Source organism: Gymnoscopelus braueri, assembly GCF_963280865.1.
Source record: "Gymnoscopelus braueri genome assembly, chromosome: 12".
Taxonomy (NCBI): domain Eukaryota; kingdom Metazoa; phylum Chordata; class Actinopteri; order Myctophiformes; family Myctophidae; genus Gymnoscopelus; species Gymnoscopelus braueri.
In genome coordinates, this window is record NC_137614.1 from 3310914 (window position 1) to 3336676 (window position 25763).

General features: G+C 43.7%; 1 protein-coding gene across 4 annotated transcripts in view; it reads left to right on the forward strand.

Annotated features, from left to right (window-relative positions):
* scube3 (signal peptide, CUB domain, EGF-like 3) overlaps positions 1 to 25763 on the forward strand; it is a 235109-nt gene that overhangs the window by 74640 nt on the left and 134706 nt on the right. For all 4 annotated transcript variants that reach the window (XM_080444119.1, XM_080444120.1, XM_080444121.1 and 1 more), the window contains exon 4: positions 21291 to 21425. In XM_080444119.1, coding sequence (XP_080300245.1) covers positions 21291 to 21425 — 135 coding nt within the window. The remainder of the gene's footprint in view (positions 1 to 21290; positions 21426 to 25763) is intronic.

The window sequence follows — 25763 nt, forward strand, 5'->3', positions numbered from 1 at the left end:
AGAAGTGGTATTCTCCAGGAATGTTTGTACATTAATTGTAGGATCAAATTACATCAATGTGGAATATACACATCTATTACAAATAAAACATTAATAGACATGTCATACAAATGAAAAAATATGAACAATATGGACAATATAACAAAGGGGAAAAAAGCAACAAAAGCATATCCTAACAAAACCTCTGGGGGAAATATTTAATGGACCCAGGTTAATTAAGACTGTCAATGAAGTCTATGAAGCTACAGTATGTATGAAATCTATGAAAAAAACATACATTAACCACTTCAACCCTATATACATTTCGGCCATTTGAAAATAGCAGATTTACAAGCTCACAATGCGTCGCATGTGAGCTTGTTGATCTATTTTCAAAAGATTTTAATACATTGTATACACATGATACCTTGTGAAACGGGACATTCTGCATAATAAGTACTTTTACTTTTGGTACTTTAAGTATATTTTGATGCCAATACTTTTGTACGTCGCGATGCGACGCGTTGTGAGCTTGTAGATCTGCTATTTTCAAATAATTATCTTAAAAAAACACGAATCTTGGTTTTATATTCCCCTGGCACAACATATTTTCAGGTGGGGGTCCGGAGACGAATACATATTGATTCTGGCTTTTTATTTTAAAATCCAAAATGAGCATCCTTTTTGGTCATCAGGCCGACTTTAAAGGATTCATTTGGGTTTCACTTGACATGAAAATGTATGAGAACCACTTGTTTATACAACATTAGGGAAACAAGCCTAATGCAACTACACTTTAGAAACGAGACCAAATATGCAACACAATTTCATACACTATCTAGTGGCGGGGGGTGTGTGGGGGGGGTCTCTCTCTCTCTCTCTCTGAGCTACGGGGTCCTTGGACTGAAACAAACATTGAAGACCCCCTGATCCATGTAATGATTTGGGTTGTAGGGGACGAGGTCTCTTCACTCTGCGTCACTTGCTTATTCATCAGCCATGCTTGGTGAGTGGGGGTCAGGTCCCTGCAGCACGCGTAGCGGACCACCCCACCGCCACGCCGCTGCTCGTGTTCCTTTGATTCCCATCGACCCAAAAAACACTGATTTGGTTTGTATTGATCTGGAACACGGCTCAATTCCCTGCACAATTTCTAGGGAAATGAAATGAATGGCCTTTGTGCCTTAACCTTCCTCAAAGACATAACATGATCTATAACACACAGGCAATGTCATGACAGCTTCTGAAATGCATTGTTGGGGGGTTGGCCTTGTTACAGTTACAACAGAAGGTTATGGAAAACGCAAATATCATAAACAATGTTACTTGATTACAGTTTGATTCTCTTTTTCTTTCTTTTGTTTGGTTCATATAGCAGTAACTAGGCCTTTCACAGTTATTACACCATCGCCTAATTGCAATTATTTGAGATAATTGCAATTAGTTTGTGCAGTGATTTTTGCATAGTCGTCATTATTGTTTCCATGTTGAAACATTTTCATACATTTAAAAGAAGAAAATAATGGAAATAGCAGATCTACAAGCTCACAATGCATTTAACCCATTTAGACCTGAGGCCGATTCTAAATACGCCTTCTAAATCCTGACCTAAGTTTTCTGAAAATCTTCAAATATTTATTCAAAAAGTACAACAAATGTATGTTGCTACTGTACATAGCTACTGTACATAACATAACCCCCAAAATGGGTTAAGTTTAAGGTATGACATTTGTTGGTCCTTTCTTTTTATATTTCAGTTATTTGTCATACTGTGCAAATTTGGGTTTACGGAGACTAAACACCAAACAGAAATTAAATTGTTTATCGCAACTATTTGCGTGACAATGAATGTGTGAAGTTAAAGTGTCACAGTGGTGACACACAGGCCCCCTATAGCGGCAGTAACAAGTCTTTTGTTTACACACCAGCTCCGTACCTTTTGGCAGCTTTCTGAGCTGTGTTCGCTTGGTTGAGCCTTTTCTCTCCTGACAACCCTAATCCTCCCGGGATCATGTTCCAAGGCTGGCTAATCAAACACTGAAGGACCCTGGGCTGATGTAGTATTGACCGGCTGGACTGATATGGGGGGAGGGAGGGAGGGGAGGGGGGGGGTCACCACGGAGCTTGATGTTGACTTGATCCACGGCCTTTTGAAACATACTTAAATTGCCATGTCTTTAAGGTGCATTTTGTCGCTGTCCGGGGCAGAAACCTCCTATCTCCATATTTTTACTACTTGTACATTTTTACTACTCCATAATTTATTACTTGATCATAGTACTGTACAGCGTCACACAAAAGCATCAAAAGTAGCAGATCTACAAGCTCGAAAGTGCGAAGTGACGCGTTTCGAGCTTGTAGATCTGCTACTTTTGCTATTTTTGTATTTGAATCCTGAACAACAACAGTTTTGGACATATGAGCGTTCCACCCTGACAGAGACGATTTTTCCATGCCTTTAAGTGCATTACAGTGGCTGGTGACACTGTATTGACTTCAGTGATGCTGTGATGCAGCGATGACACTGTAATGGCATTGTGATTTGATTGGATTTATTGAATTGCTTTGCAACCAACATACGTAGAAGGTTAAAAGACAATCAATGCCACTCTTAACCTCTTAAACCCCCTGTGGTCTTACACAACTGGACTGGAGTCACAACTGAACTACTTCGACCACTTTGTTCCATCTACGCCAAATACGCTTTGCCAAACATAGCCGATCTACAAGCTCACAATGTGTCGCTTTGCGATGCATTGTGAGCTTGTAGAGCGGGCGGCAGTGGCTCAGGGGTAGAGTGGCCGGTAGAGCGGCCGGATGGGAACAGCGAGGTTCCCAGTTCGATCCTGGGCTCCCCCAGAGTTAGTGTCGAAGTGTCCTTGAGCAAGACGCTGAACCCCTAATTGCTCCCAATGAGCAGGTTGGTGCCTTGCATGGTTTCCTCCGCCATCGGTGTGTGAATGTGTGTGTGAATGGGTGCATGTAATGCACAATCTATGTCAAGCGCTTTGGATAAAAGCGCTATATAAATGCACCATTTATCTGCAATTTTTTGGCTAATGTTCCTCCCAGAATATGGAAGCTGCGGGTGCAAGTAGTTAAAGGCATAGAGTGAATAATCTTTATGGATGGATCACGTTCAATGATTCTCTGTTGATTCTATATCTTCTGGGAACCCTCACACGATCTCCTGGTCCATATTAAGGTGGATTCAGAATGATGTTTGGTTTAACACATAGACTGTAAAAAATAAATATGGACGAAGGGAGCGGTGAGGTCATGTCACCCATTGGTTTCTACGGACCCGTTTTGAAGCCACTTTTTCCGGAGTGGAAATCTTTGAAAACCTTGCGTCTCCTCTGATGCTATAGGTTCTTGGTTTACCTCTGATCCTAGATTACTGAGACACTAACACTGTCTCTCTGCATTTGATGTATTACCTCGTGTTTACCTTGCTTACTGTAAATCGCTCTGGATTAACCCATTAAGCCGATTAACCCGTTAAGACGACAACGTCTCTAGAAAAAAGGGGGTCTTCAACGTTTTCAGGCCAAGGACCCCCTAGCTGAGAGAGAGATGAAGCAGGGACCCCCTCTATATTGTATAAAATTGCGTTTCAGATAAAACTTTTGCTGCTCTTTTTTCCCTCTACACCTACAGTATAACTCTTTGCCAAAAATAGCCGATCTACAAGCTCACAACGCCTCGCAGCGTGAGGTGTTGTGAGCTTGTAGATCTGCTATTGTTGGCTAAAATTCTCCTCAGAAAAGGGATGCTAGGGTTCAAGTGGTTAATGTAAAAAAAAATCATATCACACAAAGATTTGGCGGACCCCCTGTAGTAACTCTGAGGACCCCCTGTTGAAGACCCCTGGTTTAGACGGCAACTGCGTTATCGGGGGTTGAAACCACAACAAAGTGAAACCACCTTCCAGAGTGGAAATCTTAGAAAACGCTCCACCAGAGTCTCTGTGTAAACGGGAAACACGGGGGAATCCGCAAAACGTGTGACGTCATGGTTCACGTCGGCTCACAATAGCAAGCCGTAGAACCACGCTGCTTTGGTGTAGAAGAATAGAATAGAACTGTATTGTCACATCACATGAAATACAAGTAAAACAGTGGGTGAAAAACATTATAGTGCAGCTTAAAACAACAACAGCAGTTGGGAGTGCAAAAAAGTGCAAAAACTTTTAGATCGTCGTTTTAATTGAAAACCTGACGACACTCATATTAATAAATAGATAAATAAAAAACAACAATAATTAAGTCCAGTGTGTCCAGAGTATACAGCCAGTCCTACACTACTGCTTATTTAGCAGTCTCACCGCCGTGGGGAAAAAGCTGTTAAGTGTCCTATTTGTGGTACATGGGAGGCTAAGAAACCGTTTGCCAGGGCGAGGGTTTCTGCAGGCCTTAAAAAGTTTATGGCTGGGGTGGTAAGTGTCTTTGATTATCCGATTTGCTTTGGCAATGCATCTTTTTTCAAAGAGTTCTTGGAGGGATGGAAGTTCACCTCTGATGATGCGCTGGGCCGCTTTCACCACCCTCTGCAGGGCCCCCCTGTCGAGTGCAGTGCAACTGCCATACCAGGCAGTACAGCAGTACAATAGCACGCTCTCGACCGTGCTGTTATAGAAGGACCTGAGGATGCTGGGGCTGACACTGAACTTTTTCAGCTGCCGGAGGCAGTGGAGGCGTTGTTGGGCCTTCTTTGTTGCGTGTGTGGTGTGTGTTGACCATTTAAGGTCTTGGGTGATGTGTGCCCCGAGGAACTTAAATTCACTGACCCTCTCCACCGCCACTCCATTGATGTAAATAGGGGCGTGCTCTCTCCTTGGTACCCTGTAGTCCACAATCATCTCCTTGGTCTTCTTGGCATTGAGGGTGAGATTGTCCTCCTGGCATCCTAGGGCCAGTAGTCTGATCTCCTCCCTGTATGCGGTGTCGTCGTCATTGACAATCATGCCCATGACTGTCGTGTCGTCCGCATACTTGACCATGATGTTGGAGCTGAGCTTGGTCTCGCAGTCGTGGGTATAGAGGGAATAGAGGAGGGGGCTCAGCACACAGCCTTGGGGGGCTCCAGTGCTGAGGGTCAGGGGGTCAGATGTTATGTCGCCCATTTTCACAACTTGGCAGCGGTTTGTCAGGAAGTTCAGTATCCAGGTGCGCAGTGCTGGATGCACGCCCAGGACTTTGAGCTTTGCATCGAGCCTGGCAGGAACTATGGTGTTGAAGGCTGAACTATAATCCACAAACAACATCCTCACACACCTACTGCCCTTGCTCTTCACGTCCAGATGTTGGAGGGCGGAGTGGACAGCCAGTGCAATTGCGTCGTCGGTCGATCTATTCTGCCGGTATGCAAATTGCCAGGGGTCCAGAGTAGGGGGCAGCATCGCACAGATGTAGTCTCTTACTAACCTCTCAAAGCATTTACATGCAATGGAGGTTAGAGCGACAGGTCTCCAGTCATTCAGGCCTGCCACCTTGGACTGCTTTGGGACCGGGACAATGGTGGACATCTTGAAGCTGGCAGGGACCACTCCTTGGAAAAGGGAGAGGTTAAAGATGTCTGTGTACACCTCTGCTAGCTGGTCCGCACAAGCCTTGAGGACACGGCCTGGTATATTGTCCGGGCCTGAAGCCTTGTGGATATTCAGCCCTTTAAAGGCTCTCCGTACATCATGGACAGAGATGGACAGGGGGCAGGCGTCCCGGGATGGGGACGGTGCAGATTGTGCGGTGTTTGTGGCCTGCTCAAACCGGGTAAAAAAGATGTTCAGCTCATTCGGGAGAGAGGCCGAGGGGTTCCCTGTGTGTTTGGTCCCACCCCTGTAGTTTGTGATGTTCTGTAGGCCTTGCCATGTACTCCTCACATCACCGCTGTTAAATTGATCCTCCAGTTTGGCCGCATACTCCTTCTTGGCCTTTCGAATGGTCCTCTGGAGGTCGGCCCGTGTGGTTCCGATGTCCCCAGCCCGAAAGGCTGCGTTGCGGGCCTGAAGTGCCTGATGGACCTCGCCGTTCAGCCAGGGGTGCTGGTTAGGGTACACCCTGACGATCTTCCTCTGGACAGTGTCATCTATGCAGTCTGTGATGTAATTGTTGACTGCATCTGTATACACACTGACATTGTCCTCAGAAGCCCGCCTGTGCACCCCCCAGTCAGTGTGATGGAACCGGACCTGGAGTTCGACGAGGGACTGCTCTGTCCAGACTCTAACTTCCCGTGCTGTGACAGGTGTTTGCTTCAGCCTGTGCCTGTAGGCGGGCAGCAGCTGGATGGACATGTGGTCTGACTTTCCAAACGGACTTTCCAAAGGCGGTCGGAGCAGGGCTTTATAGCCCTTCTGGACAGTGCTGTAACAGTGGTCCAGGGTGTTTTTTCCTCTTGTGGCCACTGTGATGTGCTGGTGGTAATGTGGGAGAACTTTTTTCAAGTTAGCCTTGTTAAAGTCTCCTGCCACTACAATGGCCGCATTTGGATGTGCAGACTCCTGAGACCTTATAAAACCTGATAGTTCTTTTAGGGCTATATCAGTCTTAGCTGCAGGATGAATGTAAACAGCACATAAAATTACAGCACTGAACTCCCTGGGGAGCCAGAAGGGACGGCATTTAACAAAGAGACATTCCAGGTCCCCAGAGCAGTGTGACGTCACTGTGTGTGTGTCTGCACACCAGGCGTTGTTGGTGTAGATACAAACTCCTCCCCCGCTCTGTTTACCTTTCGGGTCCGATGTGATGCGGTCAGTGCGGTGGACAGAGAAGCCATGTAGAGCGATATAGCTGTCAGTATGTTTATTTCCCAGCCACGTTTCAGTGAAGATGAGGGCACTAGTGTTCCTCGTTTCCTCCTGGAACTTAATGCGTCCGCGTAGCTCAGAGAGCTTATTGTCCAGTGACTGTGCGTTGGCCAGGAGGATCGTTGGTAGGGCGACACGACTTCCGCGCCGTCTCGTTCGTACGAGGACTCCGGCTCGTCTTCCCCGCCGTACCCTTCTCTTCCTTCGGCTCCAACCGATTCCCTCGGTCGGGGCGAGAAACGGCGTTTCTCCCACAACGCTACTCAGCGGCTGGTTGTACGGGTTTTCCGCAAATATCTCCGGTAAACTATGTGCGATCGCGCTTCTAATGTTAATCAGTGATTCTCTACCGTATACTCGATAGGATCGCGCGTTATAAATACAAATTATAACCCCGAAAAGCACTAAAATTGGCTTCAAACTGCTGGTGTGAGAGAGCTTGCACCCACGGCTGCCTTCCTTCGGCGCCATGTCTCCAATGTAAACCAACAGCCATGTAAACCAACAGCTGTGACAGGAAGTAGAACGGAAGTGGTTCTATACGCACGTGTGAATGGTCTATCTGTGTCAGTCAGTGTGGATTTCGTCGACTAAAACTATGACGAAAAATGTTTGTCGGCTACCTTTTTTCACTGACGAAAACTAAATAAAAACTAAACTATGATGACTAAAACTAAGACTAAATATATTGACAATTTCGTCATTTTATCATTTTATGTCATTTTATGTCATTTTATGTTTTGTTGCGCTCGGGTGTTGCGCTCTGAAAATAGCAGATCTACAAGCTCACAACGCGTCGCGCTGCGACACGTTGTGAGCTTGTAGATCGGCTATTTTCAGCATGCAACCAAGTGTAAAATCAGCCATTACGACGCCATCAAGGCACCGCCAAAATACATTTTAGTCGACTAAATCGACTGTAGATTTAGTCGACTATAATCTTATGATATTTAGTCGACTAAAACTAGACAAAAACTAAAACATTTCAGGTGAGTAAAATATGACAAAAACGAAATGGAATTTTATTCAAAAGACTATGACTAAAACCAAATCAAAATTTGCTGTCAAAATCAACACTGGTGTCAGTACTACTTCCTATTGGCCGGGCCTTTTAGACAAAAGCATTATTAATGTAACTGTGTTGTTTTACTTTCTTTTGCCTAATAAAAATTTCAATCAATCAAAAAATCTGCTGTTTGTTTACACAATATTTAGCATACGCGGCGTGAGCCGACGTGAGCCATGATGTCACACGTTTTGTGGTTTCCCCCGTATTGCCTGTTTACATGGAGACGTGAGGTTTTCAAAGATTTCCACTCTGGAAGGGTGTTTCACTTTATTGTGTTTTGAACCCCCGTAAACGCTGTTGCCGTCTAAACGGACGGCGCATCTGATATTTTATTTTGCCATTTTCTCTAGAGACGGTTGTCGCCAAACAGGGCCTGAGAGTGTATAAATGGAAAGGGTCCATTTGTTTCCATAGGTACACTCTCAGTGTTACACACATTTGGAACCCCTTCATGGAACCATGAACCTGAACCACACTTTAACCCATGAAGACCGGGGAACGCATCTCAGCTTGTAGATCTGCTATTTTTTGTTATCGTGAAAATGTGTGGAAATCTTTGAATATATATATATATATATATATATATTATTATTTTTTTAGTGGAAATTTTAACTCAAATCTTTGCTTCTGGGGATTCTACAAATGTCTTGTCCTACTGCAGCAGTTTTCTGGGGGGAAAAAGTATGTTGCTACAATATCAGTGGTGCTCAAATGTTTTTCATGTCAAGGGCCACCCAAAATGATTTGTATTTGGCCGCGGACCCCCATCTGAAAATATTTTGTTCCAGGGACCCCCCAGAAGTAAAGATTTGAGTTACAAATGTTAGCTTTAAAATAATATATACAGTATATCAAAGATTTGCACACATTTTCACGATTTTTCAAAAATAGCCAAAATGGTCTTAATGGGTTAAGACCCACTGGTGTAGCAGAGTGTTTCCAGTGAGCCAACATGCACAACATCAGCACCCTGACTCTGTTTGACCATGAATGGAACCAAGCCTTAATTAGCATCATTGGTAACACCTGTGAAGTAAGCAAGGAAGTAAGGCCCAATTTCTTTCAAATATGGCTGCTGTGCATAGAGCCTATTCTAATGAGAAATAGCACAGAAATCTGCCCATGCAGGTTCATTTAAAAAACACTCCGAAACTTCAATGTATGAATATCACATGACCATACTCAACTTGCGCGGGGCATAAATAAATAATACATTTTAGGAAAGGGAGCCGCGGGCTAAATCTGCCATCGTTGCCACGATTGGGCCCCCCGGGGCGGACTTATTTTGACAATGTCTGCTGTTGTGTGACTTGCAAAGGGGTTTCAGGACAGGGAGAGAGGAGAGAGACTCTCTAAAGTTCACAGGAGGAGAGGTGAAGTGAGGAGCGTGGTGGATGGCAGGTCACTGCATTGGCCTCAAGTCTGCTCCTCTTCAGAGTAGATCAGCCTCTCTCAGTGGTGTATACTGTAACTACGTACTACGTACTACTTTACTAAGTAAGTACTGTACTGTACTTTTGTGGTATTTTTTACTTTACTGGAGTATTTCCAATTTTCTGTACTTTTACTTCTACTCCACTACATCTCAGAGGCAAATATTGTACTTTTACTCCACTACAACTATTTGAAAACTTCAGTTACTAGTTAGATTTTGATTATTACAAAACACACATTAACCACTTCCGCCCTATATACATTTCGGCCATTCGACAATGCGTCGCATCGCGACGCATTGTGAGCTTGTAGATCTGCTATTTTCAAAAGATGTGTATACATTTCATACATTTGAAAACTTGTGAAATGGGACATTCTGCATAATGAGTACTTTATACCTTTGGTGCTTTAAGTACATTTAAATGCCAATACTTTTGTACTTTTACTAAAGTACAATTTGAATACTAGAAATGTACTTGTAACAGAGTATTTCTACATTGCAGTTGATACTATTGCTTAAGTAAAACATGTGAGTAGGCTACTAGTTCCACCACTGCTGTCTCTCTGTGTGTGTGTGTGTGTGTGTGTGTGTGTGTGTGTGTGTGTGTGTGTGTGTGTGTGTGTGTGTGTGTGTGTGTGTGTGTGTGTGTGTGTGTGTGTGTGTGTGTGTGTGTGTGTGTGTGTGTGTGTGTGTGTGTGTGTGTGTGTGTGTGTGTGTGTCTGTCTCTCTCTCTCTGGGTCTCTGGGATTGTTCTCTTCCATCCACCATGAAATGAACCGTTCCAGCTGAGCTGAGGGGGGGGGGGATCTCCAGCCTGACACTGGGCTTAGCGATGTAAGCACGCAGACTGGGAGCCATCAGACCGTGTTGCCAAGTCTGCTTGTTATAAGCAAGACTTTGGCCTTGGTTTTGATGTAAAATTGCACTCGTATTTTTTCGAATTTTGGTCGTTTTGGTCTTGCTTCCGAGAGTTGTTTAAACCTGTGGTTCTGAAACGTTTTCATGTCAAGGACCCCCCGAACATATGTGCTGCCAGGGACCCCCATACTGTGTGTGTGTGTGTGTGTGTGTGTGTGTTGCTTACTGTAAATCGCTCTGGATTAACCCAGGCCCCGTCTCTAGAGAAAATGGCAAAATAAAATATCAGATATGCAGAGCCGAGCTCATGCCTCCTTCAATGCATGAGAGCTAACACGCCTTTTTGTCACCTGACAGGGGGTAGTTTTCCCGGTAGGACGTAGCGCGTGGAAGGAACACGTTATTCCAACCAGTTCCTTTCACCTCCATCAGGCTGACCAGGGGGAGGCAGTATAGAGACCAGGATTACTGCATGTTTTTGTGAGGGTACCTACCCTAGGAGACACGGGGAGAACATGCAAACTCCACACAGAGAGGCCCTTTCACCAACCCCACCTAGGGTATGGGCACTGATGACTCGGAGAAGAGGACACGACCACAGCGTCCCCGGCGGGAATCGAACCCAGAACCTTCTAGCTGTGAGGCAACAGCGCTACCGACTGCGCCTGCGTTGGCTACTCAAAAATAGAAGATATACAAGCTCACTGTGAGCTTGTACATCTGCTTTTTTTTTTTTTTTTTTTAAGAATCTTGAAAGCAGGGCATTAGTTGAATCGGCTTCAGTTCTTAACAGGTCTAGAGCGTGTGTGTGTGTGTGTGTGTGTGTGTGTGTGTGTGTGTGTGTGTGTGTGTGTGTGTGTGTGTGTGTGTGTGTGCGTGTGCGTGCGCGCGCGCGCATGCTTGCTCATGTGGCCTTGTCGCTTCTTTTGAGCTTTTTGTTTTTCACAGATCATGACCTCTTGTTTTCTCTCGCTAAGAACCTGGCAACCCCAGCCTGTCAGACGTGGCGGCAGGCCTCTGGTCTGGTCTGCTTGGCACGAGGCTGTCCGGCACAACACTTATCCTCGACTTCTTTTGTTTGTAAAATACTTCCAGACTTGTTTTGTAGGAAACGGGGTAGAAAATACCAATTTGTTATGACCTGAGCTCAAATTTCTTTTATTTAGGGAAAAGCAGCAAAACCCAGCGAGATATTTAGAAGTCTGTGCTTTTATTTACCCCAAACCGGTTACCTGGGAGACACGAGAAGTTAAATAATGAAATAAAAACCTGCGTTCAATCAAAGGCGTATTAGTGGTGTTTATATGTATAACATTTTGCCCCGAGTGAAATGTTAAACACATTTTGTTTTTGTTTGGCACGACGTTGGATTCCTGTAACAATATAAATGGATGTCTATAGAGTCGACTAGAGAACGTCTAATAGCCTCTAATGGTCGGCCGTACCACTGTGATTTAAGGAAGAATGCAACTTTCCTCAGACCAGGAAAAGCAGGCTGTCAGGGCGGCGGATCCGTTTGTTGCAGCAGCCCTACAGCTGACGTGACTGTGGCTGAGTGTTTGTTTACGGCCGTGTGTGTGTGTGTGTGTGTGTGTGTGTGTGTGTGTGTGTGTGTGTGTGTGTGTGTGTGTGTGTGTGTGTGTGTGTGTGTGTGTGTGTGTGTGTGTGTGTGTGTGTGTGTGTGTGTGTGTGTGTGTGTGTGTGTGTGTGTGTGTGTGTGTGTGTGTGTGTGTGGCCTCTCAGCCCGGGTTCAAAAACCTGGCTCCGCTGTTCAGTCAAGTGGCTGAAAAAATGCGCTAGTGTGTCATTGAACTCCTTGAGCGGCGGAGGGACGGACGGAGGGGCCAAGCTCAATTCATGCCCCGTCGCACGGCAGCGCCGCTGGCCCCAATGGGACGGAAATGCAGCGATTCCTTTTTAACCACATATAACTTCGTAGTTGTACAGTATTGTGTCACAAGTAATGAAAATATCTGTCCTACAAGCCCCACAGCACATGACCCAATGCACGTCCACTGACTTTCCAGCACATACCTGTTCTGTCTCGCTATCTCTCTATTACAGTAATATCCTGTCTCACCACCGCTCTGCTGTCCCCCTGTCTGTCCACAGTGTCCGTACAGTTCTGCTGTCCCCCTGTCTGTCCACAGTGTCCGTACAGTTCTGCTGTCCCCCTGTCTGTCCACACAGTGTCCGTACAGTTCTGCTGTCCCCCTGTCTGTCCACACAGTGTCCGTACAGTTCTGCTGTCCCCCTGTCTGCCTCCCTCTTGCTGCCTTAATAAAGCGATGCGTGTCTGCTTGACTCATTTGCAGCTGGACTGCCCAACTCTTTGCTCCGTGTCGGTCCTGTCCACTGTCCCCTCCACCCGCCTCTGGCCCTCTGTCTGCGCCACAGATATATCGTTGCTGTGCTTAACTCCATAATTTGAATCCTAAATGAGTGCCCTACTTGATCATATTACAGCATCACGTTAAAGTGTCCAAGGCAGCAGATCTACAAGCTCGAAACTGCTATTTTTGCTGTTTTTGAATTTGAATCCTGAAAAGTAACAGTTTGGGACATAATGACGATTATGGTCCATCCGTCTGTCTGGATCCGAGCGGAAAGCCACGGACGCACGGACGGCACTCAGGGACAAGGACAGACATACAGACAGACAGACAGACAGACAGACACGGGCACGGCCAAAGAAACAAAAACAAAACAAGAAAAAAGAAGAAAAGTAAAAACCTCTGGTTCAGCAATAAATGTCAGAGTCAGTGAACCCTGCAGTGAGAGAGTGAAGAGACCGGAGGAGTTTTCTCTCCAAAATAAGGAGAGTTTTTTGGAGTTTCTGTAACTCCAACCGCACGGTGTTTACATGGCTCCGGAGCTCAGCGCGAGGCCAAATGTTATATATACAGCCAAGGCTATCTGAGAAAACCAGCGGACATGGCCTCCACAAACACAACCAATCTCTTAATCTCTCTGCGTTTGAACCCGTCTTTTTTCCCCCCTCTAGCTCTCTCTCTCTCTCCTGCTGGAGTGAAGCGAGGATAGAGCAGAGAGACTCATGTCTCATTTTTCACCAAACTGAGGCAGCCCTTTTAACTTGATTAAGACTGGGGCTTTTTTCGCCTTCTTTTTCTCTCTCTCTCTCTCTCTCTCTCCTTCTCTGTCTCAATTTTTTTCCATCCTCTCAAGAGAATTTTCTTTAAAAATGTTTAAAGTCCAAATAACATGAGCACTTCTCCCTTCTGGCCTGTGCCAGAACCCCCCCCCCCTCCTTTTCCGTTTGGAAATATTTGCTTTGGACGCCGGCCCTTTGCCCCGGCAGCACACAACACAGGGAATTATGGGAGCTATTTAAACGAGGAGAGATGGTATACTGACAGGCGACGGCTCATTTGGAGGGATGAAGGAATCAGGAAATGAAACCTTTATTGATGCGCCGGCCTGGCCGGCCGGGGTTTTTTTGGGGAAAAAAAGAGAATTCCTCTGGGGGCCTCGATCCGGCGGGCTGGCCGGCCGGTGCTGAGGCTAAGTGAGCCGCGTATCTCATGAGGGCTTTTGTGTGAAAAGCGTGACTTGTGCTGTGTGTGTTTTTTTGTGCTAGTGGGTGCGTGTTGTCTGTGCATGTGTGCGTTGTGTGTGTGAATAGCAGATATAATAGATGAATAGATAAAATAGATAGTGCCGCGCTACAAGCTTGTAGATCTGCTATTTATTTATTTTTATCGTGAAAATGTGTGCAAATCTTTTAATATTTGTATAATATTTTTACTTAAATCTTTGCTTCTGGGGGTCCCTCTCAAAATATATTTTTAGACGGCGGTCCGCGACCAAATACATATCATTTTGGGTGTCCTTGACATGAAAAAGAACCACTGGTATTATAGCAAAAAGATGTTTTTCCAAAAAAACTGTTAGGATTTAGAAGACATTTGCAGAATCCCCAGAAGCAAAGATTTGAGTTACACATGTTTGCTTTAAAAAATATATATATTCAAAGATTTGCACACAGTTTCTAGATTTTCCCCAAAAATTGCAGATCTACAAGCTCATAGCGTGGCACCATGAGCTTGTAGATCTGCTATTTTCAAGAGAAAGAGAAAGTATAAGATAATGGTTAAAGTGGTTCAAATCTAAAAAGACAGATTATAAATCGTCTCATATAAGAATTGTGGTCCAAAAATAAACAAAGTGTCTCGGCGATATTGTCAGGGAGGTGGCTCTGTATCGTTTATGATAGTCAGTCACTCATATTTGAAACAGTCTGTTTCTGGCGAAAATTTTACTAATTCGTCGGAAGTAACATTATCGTTTTCTCACCGTCAGTTGATGGTTCATATCCATAAGAGTCAAACCGCCGGGGTCGTTAGTTTATTTTTGTAACACAGTTTTTATTTGACGCGATATTAAACACGTCTATGGGAATTCAGAACGGGGGGGGAAAACCGCGACCCAGGTAGGATGTGTAAATTACGTCAGACTTCGGTGCTCTATAGCATTCATTAATTTCCGGTTCCTTATTTGCATATCCGGACCGGAAATAGGCTTCATTTACGGTCTGTAGAGTCACTTTGTCCATTTCTTTTTTACAGTCTATGATCACATCCCTATGTGCTACATGTTCTTGCGTGCTGTAGGCCTAATAAAAAAGACATGGCATGACAACCACAAATAACTGCTGACCTCCACCACTTTGTGTCGGGAAAGTAACAACTCTGGTCATCATGACTTCTCGGCAAAGAGCTACGAACCATCTATTAATCTTACGTTGTTGTTTTTTTCTCTCCTCCCTCTTTTAATGAACGGTGTTGCACAACGGCCGTTTGCACAACCGTGGCAGATGCGTTTATGTGTGTGTGTGTGTGTGTGTGTGTGTGTGTGTGGGGGGCACAGGGCCACTGGCCACCGCTCGCCTCCCCTTGTGCGTGACAGCCGTGTCACGCACTGTTGTCATGCAACAGTAGTGCTGGTCATGCAACAGGTACTTGAGTAAAAGTACTTAGTTTACTTCCCAGCACTGTGTGACAACGGCGTAGCTCTTGGAGGTCACACTTCATATGCCGCTCTCCCCCCAGAGACCTGGACTCTGTCCCTCACTCACACACACACGCGCACGCACACGCACACGCACACACACAGTGGTGGAAAGTAACTAAGTACATTTACTTAAGTACAATTTTGAGGTATTTGTACTTTACTTGAGTATTTCCAATTTCCAATATACTTTTACTTCTACTCCACTACATCTCGGAGGCAAATATTGTACTTTTACTCCACTACAATTATTTGAAAACTTTAGTTACTAGTTACTTTTCAGAAATAAATTATTATAATATAAAACATACATTAACCACTTTAGCCCTATTTTATAGCGTTGTGAGCTTGTAGATCTGCTATTTTCAAATATTTTAGTACTTTTACTTTTGGTACTTGAAGAACATTTTGATACCAATATGTTTGTACTTTTACTCAAGTACATTTTGTATTCCGAACCTTTACTATTTCTACATTGCAGTATACTCTTACTTAAGTAAAATATTTGAGTACTTTTTCCACCACTGCACACACACACACACACACACACACACACACACACACACACACACACACACACACAGTGGAACCCTATCCATCCCCGGCGCTCCGCGCATCAATAACGTTCTGTGTACACAAGCCTCTTTTTTTAATGAAATCGTCATGCGAAACTAATTTACTGTCTATTTGTCCAGTCGGAGAAGAAGAGGGCTTGGAGATTAAGTTTCTTTTCTGGGGGGAATTCTCCAAACCCTTGCAGAGTAAAACAAAAGAAAAGAAAATTCTTCTTTTTTTCCACACCAACAACTGCAGACATTTATAGATTTAGGTACAAATGATAAATGTATGTGCATATCTACATCATTTTCATGTGTATTTACATGCAGTGGTGTTAAGTAACTAAGTACATTTACTCAAGTACAGTACTTCAGTACAATGTTGAGGAACTACAATTCACTACAATTATATGAAAACTTAAGTTACCAGTTACTTTGTAGATTTTGATTATTATTACAAAACATACATTAACCCTAAACATAACATTATTCCAAGCAGCAACACTGCCCCCATGGAAAGATGCCCCGTTTGTCCCTTCAGGATAAGGCCCGTGCAATAGGGCAAGTGAAGCTGGTGTTCCGTTCTGCAGATTACACATTATTTGGTGTCAGCCAAACACCATTTGCAGGCAGGTGTGTGCCAGTCACAGGTGTGCGACTGGCATGGTCCTGCAACTTTGACATCTGTCTTTGTTACCGTTGTGCGAATCTTGCCTGTAAATCTCTGTAAGAAAACCTATGGTTCCTCAGTGAAGCAAGGTGAGGAACCGGTCTTCTTGGGGTGGTGTCTTCCTTTGACTTCACCAGTCTCACAGAACTTGGTCCTAAGTTTGTAAATGGTACCAGGCCTGACACCAAATAATGCTGCCACTCTGCATAACGGAACACCAGCTTCCACTTGCCCTACTGCACGGGCCTTATCCTGAAGGGACAAACGTGGCATCTTTCCATGGGGGCAGTGTTGCTGCTCGGAGCATCAACACAAACTCAACAAAGTTGCAGAACCCATGCTCAGGTGTGTGCTGGCAGGTCGCTCAAAACGAGAGCGATTACCATTACCAACAGAAGCATATTGGGGTTTTCAGGGAGCGCTACCCACACGTTTAGCTGTGTTGCTCATTCCACGAATGCCCGATCCTTACAAGCTGTACTTTGTTGTGAAGGTGACTAATCAGCGATAAAAATGATACAAAACACAATACCAATTGGTATTATTAAAGGGGAGAAATTATTGACCGAAGTTAAGTTTCCGAACTTTTTGTGGGCACTTTATTTGGCTGCCGACCCCCCTTTGAAAATAATTTGGTCTGTGACCACCATAAGATTTGTCACTGTTTTAAGAAAATAGCCAAAACATAAAAGAAGGCATATAAAGGACCACTTCACAATTTTCTCAACCTATCGTCATGTAATTGCTCCTCACTAATGGTGGAGCTGTGGACAGTTCAGAAACCTGCCTAACATCATCGGTAGGCAAGTTTGGTAATTTCAAAAATATATAGTTTTCTCTTTTTTTATTAACTAATTCAATGCCAATGACGTGTTTGACATGTTTTGGTGTTTTCAGTGTTAGACGCTAGATGGCGCTCTTCGCTAACCTATGAGTCACCATTTGACTCCCAGTGAAGCAGTGAAGCAGCAAATCACCTGATCGCAAAACAAACTCCCACATTCACTTCCATTCTAATGGATTTGGAAAATGCCTTTTTCTCCGCTTTGAGTGCTTTCTGTCGCTTTTTGGCAAAAACAACTTGCATTCAACTGCCAATAACGAATAACGATGGAATGGATGATGGTGACGGCACGCATCCCCACCCCCCTTCCGGTGTGAGTCTGACTGCCACACAGTGCCACGAATCTGCCGGCTGGAATTGCTGGATAGAGAAAATGATGTCGGTGACCTTTCCTTAAACAAGATTCCTTGTCATTAGTGAGGACCAATTATATGAAGATAAGGTGGAAAATGGGTGAAGTGTTCCTTTAAGTGTTTAATTGTTCCTCATTTAGCTGGGGACCCCCCCTCAAGGACCCCAGGGGGACCGCAGACCTCACTTTGAGAACCACTGATCTACACGCACGCACGCACGCACGCACGCACGCACGCACGCACGCACGCACGCACGCACGCACGCACACACACACACACACACACACACACACACACACACACACACACACACACACACACACACACACACACACACACACACACACACACACACACACACACACACACACACACAGCTAAGCAGACAGAACTGTGTTGCTTTGATGAGTGTGTTATTGTCGGATGACCCCTGTGACCCTCTTAGTATGGCCTGGTCCTCCACGGTGTGTCACTCTCCATCAACACCGCCGTCTCCACGGTGACAACAACAATGTGTCATCATGTCACTCTCACCCTCGTGAAAAAAACACCCCTGCACTCTGCAGCCAGGTGAACAGTGTTGGGTCAAGTTAACCCATTAAAGGAGAATTCCGGACTAGCCTTTTCCTTACCTTTATATGATACTATTATGTCCTAGGACGAGTGGTACTGTAGAAACAATTCGATAATTTTTATCGCTCAAATTATTTTGTTTATATCTGACGTTCATAATGACATAAACCTCACCACAGTGTTTTTGTCCCAAATCGGTCGTCATAGTGTTTACAAACGGACTTGGATGAATTCACGGGTGAAATCTCATCTTGTGAGACTTCCAGAGGGAGGAGCGCATCTAACACAAACACTAGAGAGGTTTCTGTCATGAATGAATGAATGAACGTCATCAACAACGACAACAAAAGATTGAGCAATAAAAACACGCGATCTAGCGCATGGACCGTCCGCTCTGGTTTTTAGCTGTGGTGGACTCGGGATGGAGTTATGACATTTTTCTACTGTACCACTCGTCCTAGGATATAGTAATATCACAGTGTAGCTGAGGGTTAATGAAAGGACTGTATATGGGGGATGTTTAGCACTCGCCCCTGATTGTCGGTCAGAACAAATTGACACAGGACCACCTTGGTATAGTTGAGTTTATTTACTGACAGTTGACAGTGATGGTATAGCAGTATGACAGTCTGACAGTATGGTCTGGATTCTGGAATACAAAACCAAACGAACACACAGGTTCACATTCAAGGTTTTTTCAAGAAGACATTTAGAAGACATTTGTAGAATCGGCCTCAGGTCTTAAAGGGTTAACTTAACTAAAGAACAGAAGCACAAAACCTACAACATAAGTACTCACTTATCAGGAATGACGCATACTGCACAGTAGTGATGAGCGGGCCGACCCGTAACCCCGTGGGTCAACCCGCGGCGCGGGTGGGTCGAGTCAGGATTTCAGAGGCAATTATGCGGGCTGCGGGTGAGCGGGTCAGCCGCTCTCACACGCAAAAAAAAACTAAAACCCTATTTTGAACAACATGCTTGTTTATTTAGCCCATGACAATGTTGTGCTACTGTAGACATTTAAAGCGACTTTGGGTACTTAAAAGAGCGTTATATAATATATATATATATTGCCACCGCGGGTCGCGGGGCGGGTTGAGCCATAGATTGATATATGGGTTCGCGGGGCGGGTTGAGGCGGGTTGGGTTCCGTCGCGGGTTGGGGCGGGGCGGGTCATGAAAAAACCCGACCCGCACATCACTACTGCACAGAGGTGTGTACTGGAGGCAAACAAAACTAGACCGACACTCTGGGTTGTATTAACCTGAACACAATAAATTATAATTGCAGTAAGCGGTCTTCAATATCCAACTGCCCAATAAGGCCCTTCTGCCTGTTAAGGGACTGGTATGATACACAATTAACTGGAAGTAAGAACACCTGAGTAATCATTATTGACAACACCTGTGTAATCATGGCCTTTCTTACACATAGAAATTAGAAAGGTAAGGAAAGGGAATTCTCCTTTTAAGACCTGCGGCCGATTCGACAAATGCCTTCTGAATCAGTTCTCACACTTTCAAGATTTTTCTAAAAAAATAGCAGATGTACAAGCAGCACGGCACGAAATGACACGCTGTGAGCTTGTACATCTGCTATTTTTTTAATGGCCAACGCAAAAATCTAAAATGACATTTTTTATGGGTCAAAAGTGCACGTGCAGATTTAAAGGAAGAACGAGGAACAAGCACTGCTGAGGGTGTATAGTGTGTTGTGTTCTGTATATTGTTGTGTTTATTTTAGCAATTATTGATGCTGTTGCATTGAATGGTGATTGTCTTTTACCCTGCTGCATCTACGGCACTTGTTCTTGCCCTGTAATCTGTAGCTTAACTGCTGTGCTGTCTTTGGCGACTGAATTTCCCCTCGCGGTATCAGTATAGGAACCCCAACCCTAGTAGCAGAGCAGCAGTGCATTAACGCACAGGGTCTACCGGGCCCTGGAGCAGGGGTACAAGAGCGTGCGTGCGCGCGTGTGTGTGCACTCGAGGTTGATTCTCACCGCTTTTTATCCTACCCCACACACACTTTCTCTCCCCACCCCATCTCTTATATTTTGTTAATATTATATTATCATAAAGATCTTAGTGTTTTGCCAATTATTTGGGGCCCCACCTGCACTATCCTTACAGCCCGCCGGTGGGCCCCGGCCCACAGGTTGAGAACCGCTGCATTGATACACAGAGCAAACCCCCCTCTGGCATTTTATCACAAACATTTCAACTGATGAACTGTTTACCTGGCTATTTTATTGATTCCCTTTCATTTGATTGGTATTTGATTGGTGGAGGGGAGGTGAGTATCCACTGGATTGGCAATTAAACTATAGGGACAGGATGACAAACGTTTTGATTGAATACTTTATTAGTCAGAACATTGACATTAAAGCTAAAAGGATAACACAAAAAAGTCCTGCGGTCTTGTTTCCATTGTGGTCCTTTGTATTCAATTCATCAACATAGTATACAGCATTAACACAATAATGTCATCAACAATACAAACACTAATTGCACAAAAGATATGGGAATTTTACATTTTTTGTAAATGATCCTGATGACAAAACAAAAGTTCACTGAAGAAGCAATCCAACTTTTTCCACTTCAAACTGTCCCTTACAGTACCTTTTAATGTACTTGTAGACAGTTTTGTACCAGCAGAAACAAGCCCAGTTTGACCCAGACATCTTTGATAGGTAATACACCATAGGTAAAAGTCCAGAGAAGAGTCTGTATTAGAGATAGCCTGACTCCTTTGACTCTAGCCTAGAGGAAGCCTTTATGCCTTTTACCATCTCAGAGCTGGGCTATAGGTGCAGACTATTTGCTTTTATATTTGGCAGCCTAGGACATTATACCCACAGACTGGTTGTTAGAGGGTTTCAGCAACTTGGGATGCCCAAAAAGGCCGGCAAAGTATTGTGCTGTCTCTGCTATAATTGGCAGCCGCCATATATGGCGGAGACGCTGTTACTTATACCCATAGAGTACTGAGTGACATGCTTAAACCATGATTTTGTGAATGTGACCTTAACTGTACCTTCAATATGTGTGTCCTTGCACGCTCTCCTCAATGTGGACATGATTACATATTGTTAAATGTGTTCCTGCAGATGTGGACGAGTGCTCCGAGGGGAACGGTGGATGCCAGCAGATCTGTGTCAACATGATGGGGAGTTATGAGTGTCGCTGCAGAGACGGATTCTTCTTGAGCGACAACCAACACACCTGCATACAGAGGCCAAAAGGTTAGCACACACACGTACACGCACATGCACATGCACACACACGTACGCACACACACACACACACACACACACACACACACACACACACACACACACACACACACACACACACACACACACACACACACACGTGCACATGCATGCACACACACACACACACACACACACACGCACACACGCACACACACGCACATACAGTACACACATCCAGGTTTTCTGCACGTTGCTCATTAGCAGTGTATTTGACCTGTGGCTGGATAGTGTCTTGACCTGTCATGAATAATGCAGTGAAATATGCAAATACAAATGAGCAGAGGTGTGTGTGTGTGGCGGGGGGGGGGGGGGGGGGTGGAAGGAAAATAAGAAATAAAAGGATAAACTTGAAAAGTGCATTCCTCGGAGCACATATACCCGCCAGGCCAGGTTGCCTACCCAGGGCTGTGTTGCGACCTGTTATAGCGCCACCATGAGGCCAATTTGAAAAAAAAAGGGGTGGCAGTTCCTCCATGACCTTAGTGGGAATGTGCGTGCACAGGTTTCACGGCAATCGGACGCTGCTGTTCATGATTTGTGGCATGTTGTGCAAAAACGGGCCACTCCTGCAAACTGTTGAAGCCAGTTAACCCATTTAGACCGGGAAATAGCACCGAGTGCCGCACTATGAGCTTGTAGATCTGCTATTTTTTTTAAATCATGATTGTTTTTGCAAATCTTTGAATATATATATTTTAAGGCAAAACATTGTAACTCAAATCTTTGCTTCTGGGGGTCCCTGGAACAACATATTTTGAAATGGGGATCCGAGGCCAAATACATATAATTTTGGGGGTCGACATGAGAAGGTTTTTTCAAAAAACTGTTAGGATTTAGAAGACATTTGTAGAATCCTCCAGAAGCAAAGATTTGAGTTACAAATGATGCTTTAAAAAATATATACATTCAAAGATTTGCAGACATGATTTTTCAAAAATAGCAGATCTACAAGCTCATAGCGCGGCCGCGCTATGAGCTTGTAGATCTGCTATTTTTGAATAGCCAAAGAAATGTAAAAATGACACACAGATGCCTTCCTGGTCTTAAAGGGTTAATCGCTCAGAAAACAAAACTGACGGATGAATCTTGATCACATAATGTATAAATCAGTCTTCTACAAGTCCAGCACAGTTGGTTCCTTGCATTGTTCTGCCACTATATTGCATCACTCTATATGCATATGAATGCATCACTCTATGCGAAACACCTCGTATGTCCATATTAAAATGGTGCCCTTTCAGGAAATGAGGGGGAAAAAATAACCTGTGTCTATTCGAAAATAGCTGATATACTCGTTGTGAGCTTGTAGATCTCATCAGCTATTTTTGCTACTTTAGTGTGACACTTGTGTACGACAAAGTAGAGCATTAATTTACGAAAAAACACAAAGTTTGAATATGGAGATAAGAGGTGTCTTGCTCCGACAGTGACGTTATGAAAGGTAACTGTGTCTGTCTGTGTGTGCCTCTGGTCCAAGGTGTTATATAGTTGTATAGTCAGTGTAAACATCAAAGGAAACCAAAGCCATGTCTCAGAGCTACTTCAAAATCTATTCCCTCTGAGATCAATGCGGTTACATGTCTGTCTGCTGTTTCACCCCATAATAAAGTCACCTTGTTTCACACACAAGGATTCCATGCTGGCGTTTTGCAGGCACACCCGCTTTTGCCACCAGGCTTGGGCGATTCAAACACACTGCCTTTCAGTGGTGGAAAAAGTATTCCATTTTTGAGTGGTGCCACTGCCAGCCACTCCTATAGCCTACACTTGACCATGTGTGTGGGTCCGTCCGTGCGTCCGTTTGAGCACGGCCTCAACAGCTGCAGCTGATTGCAACACAAGGATGCAACCAGTTACACTAATTCAAAGGCACCACTCTCTTCACACTGGGTGTGATTTTTATTTTTCACTTTTTCAGCAAAAGTAGCAATACTGCAATGTAGGAATACTCTGTTACAAGTAAAAGTCCGGGATTCAAAATGTACTTGAGTAAAAGTACAAATGTATTGCCATCAAAATGTACCAAAAGTAAAAGTACTCATTATGCAGAATGTCAAAGTAACTAGTAACTAAAGATTTCAAATAATTGTAGTGGAGTAAAAGTACAATATTTGCCTCTGAGATGTAGTGGAGTAGAAGTAAAAGTACAAATACCTCAAAATTGTACTTAAGTAAATGTACTTACAGTAGTTACTTTCCACCACTGCTGCCTTTACTACAACAAACAACCTTTATAATTGTTTTATTGTCTCATAGGTTCAAGATTACATAAATGTTAATATGCTATTGGCTGTTTGTGTTCTTTTTGGAAATAATGAAAATCCCCTTATAGGAAAATAGCATAAATATCTACTCCTATGGAAAGGCTATCATATATTAATGTACTTACAATGACCCTATAACCGTTTATGTTGTTTATAGTATAAACAATTTAATACAGGTAAGGTTTTGCCCACTTAAATATCTGTTCTGGCCCAAGGACAAGCTGTTTTATTCATGATACAAATTGTCTTTCATAACAGATACATGCGCCAGATAATCCCCACATGCAACAAAACACCAAGAGAGTTAAAACAAATTATAACATTGTAGTCATAAGTAGCCTAATAATTTATTTGTAAAAAATCCAACTTCACTGTAGTAGCCTTTTCATAAATGATATTTGTGCTTTGGCTGTCGTGAAAGTTTATATTTAGAGACTAGGGGCGTCGCCAAGTTGAAGTTACTGCGATCCGATTGGTGTCTTATTCTGAACCCTTTTCGACAGAGGTTTCGCCACTCTTTATTTTTTAATGCGCGGACTGAGGCTCTTTATTTTTAATGGGTCATTGATGGGGTTTTTTTTCAGTCCAAGGACCCCTAAGCTGAGAGAGAGAGAGATTAAGCAGGGACCCCCCACTATTGAATATAATGTTTTTTGCAGATTTCGTAGATAGCTTCATAGACTTGTTTGACAGCACTATCATCATGGTTGTGTAAATTAATGTTTTGTTAGTTTGTTTACTCATTATCTTTTCTATTAATATGCTGGATATTTCTTTTGCGTTCATTTTCAGACATTTAACCACTTAAGCCCATTTGTACACAGAGCCAACTTGACTGTTGGCTCTGTAATTGGTCTGCTCTTTTTTCTCTTCTACACCAAACCTCTTCCCTGAAAATAGCCCATCTTTTTTTTAACATAAATCTCACCTCTCCTGGGGGGGTCCCTGGTGCAAACCATTTTCAGATGAGGGGGTCCGCGGGCCAAATACATATGAATTTGGGGGTCCTTGGCACGAAAACGTTTGTGAACTATACTGCCCTTTAGGGGTCCCAGTCCCATGGCTGTGATCTAGTCTGTTCCTGGTTTGGTTCCATGGTGTATATAGACTGCTAGACTGTGAGATCTAGTATGTTGCTCCATACGTTCCCGTTGGCAGTGAGCCTTTAACCTGTTCAATCCTGGAACGCATCTCTTGTCATTTTAAGATTTCTTGGGCTATTAAAAAATAGCAGATATACAAGCTCATAGCGCGGCACCGAGTGCCACGCTATGAGCTTGTAAATCTGCTATTTTTTTTTTAATTGTGAAAATGTGTGCGAATCTTTTTTTTTTAATAAAGCGTACATTTGTAACTGTCAAATGTCTCAACAAATGTCTTCATTTTTCTGAAAGCTATTGTTGCTATATCAGAGGTGCTCAGACTTTTCCTTGTCAAGGAAAAATTATATGTATTTGGCCGCCGATCCTCATCAAAATAATTTTGTTCCAGGGACCCCCTTAAGCAAAGATTTGAATTAAAAAAATGTTGTTTCAAAAATATATATGTATTCAAAGATCTGCACAAATGTTCGAAAAATAGCAGATCTACAAGCTCGTAGCGCGGCACTCGGTGCCGCGCTATGAGCTTGAAGATCTGCTATTTTTGAATAGCCCAAAGTATAAAAAATGATGGTTATACAAAATCTAGAATGACACAGTAAGCGTTCCCGGATGCAATGGGTTAATATGGACGTTTAAGAAGCTGCTTTATGAGATGAGTCTGGCCTTTAGTGAACTGTCAATGTTGATGTTTCATAAGCGCTCTGTTATTTGAATGGATCATGTGTTTCAAAGAGGCAGCACTTGAAGAAGTACTCCCTTTTTGTTTTACTTAAAGGATGACTTCACCCATTTTCAACCTATCTTCATATAATTGGTCCTCACCAGTGGTGGAAAAAGTACTCAAATGTTTTTCTTAGGTAAAAGTACTCAATACTGCAATGTAGTACTCTGTAGTCTCTGTAGTACTACACAAGTAAAAGTCCGGAATTCAAAATCTA